This window comes from Otolemur garnettii, unplaced genomic scaffold (genome assembly GCF_000181295.1).
Source record: "Otolemur garnettii isolate 467f Iridium unplaced genomic scaffold, OtoGar3 scaffold00087, whole genome shotgun sequence".
Lineage (NCBI taxonomy): Eukaryota > Metazoa > Chordata > Mammalia > Primates > Galagidae > Otolemur > Otolemur garnettii.
The window spans coordinates 1,129,895-1,134,921 of record NW_003852482.1 but is presented as its reverse complement, the minus strand read 5'-3'; the positions used below and the strand labels follow the sequence as shown (position 1 = coordinate 1,134,921).

Here is a 5,027-nt window from a genome sequence, read left to right as displayed (position 1 = left end):
GGGAACTATTTTCTGCTCAGGACATGCTGTTGACCATGATCCCAAATCTCCTCAGAGTGCCCTGTTGACAGGCTAGTTGCAAGAAGAGGTGTGGCAGCCCAGGCTGAGTGCAGGGCCAAGGGCTGCTGCCGGCTTCCTGGACCGCTGGGAGGAGGTGGAAGAAGGTGGAGGCTCAGGAGGAACTTGAAACCACCGATATGTGTTGCTTGCAACTTTTCTATTCGGGGCCATTCCCTGAACTAGAACAGTGTGGTGACCAGAAGGGGCACAGCAAACTCTCCTATCATAGGAACCCTGAGGTCCAGATGGGCCCAAGTCCCCTGTGAACAAGGCTGGGTGATGGGAGGAGGTGGCCCAGGTTGAGGGACCCCAGTGGGTGAGAGGAGGTGGCCCAGGACAGGGAACCCAGAGTACAGGGAGGAGGTGGCCCAGCATAGGGCACCAGAGTAAGGGTAGGAGATGGCCCGGGTCAGGGAGGGGGAGAGGCAGAGGTGTGGAAGAGGTGACCCAGGCCAGCAGCTCTCAGGCAGGTTGTGAGCCAGAGGTGCCTGGCACGATGGTGACCTACAGCTCAGAGTCCAGGTCCCCCAGGCTCAGCTGGCAGTGAAGGTGGGGAAGGAGGGGTCACGAGCGGCCTTTCCTTCCCAGCTCTGTTGTCCTTGGGGCCCCAGGGCGATGGAGCCCCAGCCCATCATTGCTAACCCTAAGTCATTCTCTGGGGGTGCCTGTTATCTTCCACTGGGTTCTGCCTCTCAGCACTGTCCAAGCAGCCTTCACCCCTGGGTGGGCAGTTCAGCCTGCTCTGCCCTGTTCCTGCACAGCAGCCCACACCATTGTTCAGGGAGGTGGGAATCACCTGGGGCTAGCAGGCCAGGGCTCTGCAGAGGGGGCACTCCCTGGGTTGGCCATAGCCGGGCCCTGTTGGGTAGACTGAACCAGGTCACAACTCTGCCTGAAAGGAGATATTCTGTGGCAGGGGTGGCTGGGGCCTCTGCCCCTAATGTGGGACAGTGGAAGGGAGATGAGGGGTGCAGAGTTGGGGTGCTCAGGGATCTGAAAGCAAGGCCTGGGGGCACACAGTGAGCTCCTGCCCCTCAGGTGAGGACCCAGGAGACCCTGGGGGATGGGATGGCCAGGTCAGGAGAGGCCCTGCCCCACCCAGGCCCTCTGCACCTGCCCCTCCTTCCAGTGCTGGGGAGGAGCCCTGCTGGGTAGCCCTAAGGAAGTAGGTCTGGAGCCCGCCCTCCAATGGCCATTTCCTCCTCTTTGCTTGGGCAGGGAATGGCCAGGATGCAGCTTTGGTGCACAGCGTGCCTTCTGCTCACACTGCTGGACATCCTGTGGGGTCAGACTCTGAGTACCCAGCCTGTGCCATCTCCATCCCAGATGCAGAGCTTCCAAGCAGAACAGGTATGGGGCTCCCAGGCAGGCAGGCAGGCAGCTGACCGAGTGTGGGGAGAGAGGAGCCCATGCATTTCAGGGGGCACTGCCCAGGAGTGTCCAGGCAGGTCAGCCCACTCTACCAGGGCTGGGACCCTCCTCTGAGGACTCCCAGACAAGTCTTCAGCCTCCAACAGAAAAGACTCTGAACAGAGTTCTTGGGTCTCCCTCCTGCAACCCCTCCCAATCTCTCTCCATATGTGGGGAAACGGAGGCTCAGGAGGGCCACTCATGTCAGGGCAGCTCTGGCTCCTGCCAGTGTCACTGGCACAGACCTGGCTCCGGGGCCACTTGAGGGGTCCATGGCAGGTGGGATGGAGCTCTGTCCCTGTACCACCTGCCCCTGCAGTTCCAGGGAGAGTGGCTTGTCCTTGGACTGGCGAGCAACACCTTCCAGAAGGAGCACCGGGCCCTCCTGAGACCCTTCACGACCACTTTTGAGCTGACTCCTGATGGCCACTTCAAAGTGTCAAACGCCATGACCCGGTGAGTGGCTGTCCCTGCCATCCCAAGCAGGTGAGGACCCCAGGCCTGTGTCCCAGTGTCCACAACTCAGGTACCCTCTGGACTTTGTGGCCATGTCCTGAGGCCCCTTCTAATGCTAAGTTCAGCACTGGTGGCTTAATGATTGGCTGCCAGTGACCAAACCCAGCTCAGAAGGTAAGCATTTCCTGGGCTGCAGATCTGTATGCCTAGAGCTGATGGATTTCAGGTACAGCTGGATTCAGGAGTACAAACACTATACTCAGCCCCCAACCCCACTTCTACCTGTCCCACCTGCCCTCTGCTCACATGGCAGACAGCCCAAGCTGACAGGTCTCAGGTTCCCAGTGAAGCAGGGAGGAGGCATCTAGGCCAGCCTGGGAACAGCCTCTGATTGGCTCTTCATGAGTCATGTGCTCTTCCTGAACAGGTCACTACAGGCAAGAGGGCAGGGGCTCTGATTGGCTGGGAGAAATAGGTCCTTGGTGGGCAGCCTGCAGGACTCCTGTGGGGGGTAGTACAACCCCTTTGGGGGATAAGGATACCATTATCGGCTTCTCCACCCTTGCCCCTACCCCCACAGGCTCAGCTGCCCTCCTCGATCACCTGCCTGGCCTGCAGTGGGAGGGGAGGACCAGGTAACCTCACTGTTTAGAGATTTTGGTTCCATGTAGCATAGTGTCTATAACACACTTGGAGGCTTGGTGGTGTAGTCCCAAAGTAGCTCCTACTAGCAAGGACAAGGGACAGGTCAGCCTTCAGGGGACTAGGAGCTACACTCTGCCCTTTGCCCCAAGCCTGTGGCAAGCACAGTCACCACCAGCCCTGGAAGTCATCCATGCAAACCTGTCACTGAGAAGTCTCCTGTTCCTGGGAAAACCCTGACCCGTCCCAGAGAACACAGAGGACTGAACCCTTGTCACCCTCCCCCCACCACGGCCCTTGACCCTCCTGGAGGGGCAGCATGTGACTTGTCCCTCCTAAGGAGCACAGCAGACCCCTAGAGGCCTTGACCATTCTCATGCTGGTGGCTCTTCTTTGGCCTGTAAAAGAACCCCAAATTCACGTCATGCAATGATGAAGAAAGGACATTTTCAGGAATAAATCCCTAGTTCCTGACTTGGGGCCCGTGGTTGATTAATGGGGGAGGCCAGGGGACCCAGCATGAATGCAGCTCAGCCACGAGGGCACCTGAGCAGCCTTCCTGTGCCTCTTCCCGCAGGCCAGGCTGCACTTTGTCACTTCTCAAAAAGCACATTGCCCTGCAGTAGTGGATGTCCTGCTAAGGACTGAGTGAACTGCAGGTTGGGGCTCCCAGGCCACCCCATAACAGCCCCAGGCAGCTGCCTCCATCCTGTGCCTTTCCTCACTTCCCCTGAGCCGTCAGCCTTGGCTCCTGCAGCACTGAGCAAAGCCCAGGAGCTTGCTGGCCGTGATGCCCACAGGATGCACCTAGCACTCCCAGTGGGAGGCACCCCCCAGAAAATGTCCTTTTTTCATCAAAGCATGATGTGGATTTGGGATTCTTTCTCACGCCAAAGAGGAGCCACCAGTGTGAGAATGGTCAAGGCCACTGAGAGGTCTGCTGTACTCCTTAGAAGGGACAAGTCACATACTGCCCCTCTAGGAGGGTCAAGGGCAGCCAGGAGGGTAGGGCAAGAAGGGTCTAGTCCTCTGTGTTGTCTGGGATGGGTCGAGGCCCAAACAGGGCTCCTGGCCACTCCTGCTGTGGGTCCCTATGAATGGACAACTGAATTCCTCATGGGGGGCACTCTGGCTGGGCTTGGGCAACTTCCAGAGCCTTCTGCTCCTGCCCATCACTCCCACAGGGGCCGACACTGCAACGCTTGGTCTTATGTGCTGGTCCCAGCAGCCCAGGCTGGACACTTCACGGTAGACCACAATGCAGGTGAGATGGCCATGGGTGGGTAGACTGGGCGCTGGCCAGGACGGACCTGATATCTGTGCCCTTCCAGGGCCAGGGGCCAGCAGAGAGGAGATCCAGGTGGTAGACAGTGACTACACCCGTTTTGCCTTGCTGCTGTCCCACAGACAGACAAGCAGCTTGACCGTGGTCAGAATCAGCCTGCTGGGTGAGCCCCACCTTGCTTAAGGCCTGAAGGCATGTTTGGGCAGACCCTGCCTGCCTACCCACCAGGATGCTGGGGGCTGTTGCACCCTTTCACCAGACACTAAGAGCCACCTATGCTCATTTGGCCACAGGCAGAAACTGGACACTGCCCACCGGGATGATGGACAAATTCCTTTGCCTAGGCAGGACTCAGGGCCTCTCGGAGAGAAATGTCGCCTTCCCAGACTTGGCTGGTAACAGGGCACAGGATGGGATAGAGCGTGTGGGGCCTAGGTGGTAGAGGGGGGCCCTGCCCTGGGCCTCAAAAGCCCTGGGTCCCCTGAGGGTTGCTGTGAGGTCTGACTGGCTCCCAGTGCCTGTTCTTAGAGCCAGCCTGGGCCAGGCAGGCTAGGAGGCTCATGGCTCCTTGGTCTCTGCCATCCTTAACTTTGGGCTACCTCCTCCTTACCTCCCCTGGAGTCCCTATCTGCACCACTTCCTCCCCAGTCCCCTGAGGTCCCTGTCTGGGCCACTTCCTCCGCAGTCCCCTGGGGTCTCTGTCCTGGGCCATCTCACCTTCCTTGGAGTCTCTGTCTGGGCCACTTCCTCTCCACCTCCCCTGTCCTGGCCACCTCCTCCTTGCACCCTGCCCTGCTCACCAAAAACTTGGGCTCACCTCAGGAGAAACTCTATGCCCTCAGCAGCAGCCCCAGCCCCACCACCAGAGCCTCCAAGGCCTGGCCCTTCCCAAGAGGGATGAGGACACCCCTAGGCCTTCCTCCTGGAACATTTCCCACTGTGCCCTCAGGTCTGGGCTCTGGTCCTTTACATGAACACAGCCCCTGTACGCATTTGCATGTGTGCACACAAACATGTACTGGCAAACACACGCTTGCACACTCAACACACATGAGCACATGCATGTCTGTACACACCAGCACACATGCCTGTACACCCATCGTGCTGGGCCACTGGGTCTGCAGTGAGTCTGGGGGCTGGGCAGGGGTTTACTGAGCACTGAGGCAGGCAGCAT

The 5,027-nt window shown here is 59.0% G+C and overlaps 1 protein-coding gene across 4 annotated transcripts in view; it reads left to right on the top strand.

Moving 5' to 3' along the window:
* The first annotated feature begins 1,287 nt into the window (after positions 1-1,287).
* LCN12 (lipocalin 12) overlaps positions 1,288-5,027 on the top strand; it is a 14,770-nt gene continuing 11,030 nt past the window's right edge. The window contains exons 1-6 of one of the 4 annotated variants that reach the window (XM_012808288.1): positions 1,288-1,410; positions 1,790-1,926; positions 2,507-2,561; positions 3,753-3,832; positions 3,976-4,016; positions 4,147-4,946. In XM_012808288.1, the coding sequence (XP_012663742.1) occupies positions 1,291-1,410; positions 1,790-1,926; positions 2,507-2,561; positions 3,753-3,832; positions 3,976-4,016; positions 4,147-4,295 (582 nt within the window). In that variant the 5' untranslated portion in view covers positions 1,288-1,290 and the 3' untranslated portion in view covers positions 4,296-4,946. Of the gene's footprint in view, positions 1,411-1,789; positions 1,927-2,506; positions 2,562-3,752; positions 3,833-3,899; positions 4,017-4,146; positions 4,947-5,027 lie in introns of those variants that run through there. The other 3 variants (XR_002774601.1, XM_003794940.2, XM_012808287.1) reach the window with 3 other exon arrangements.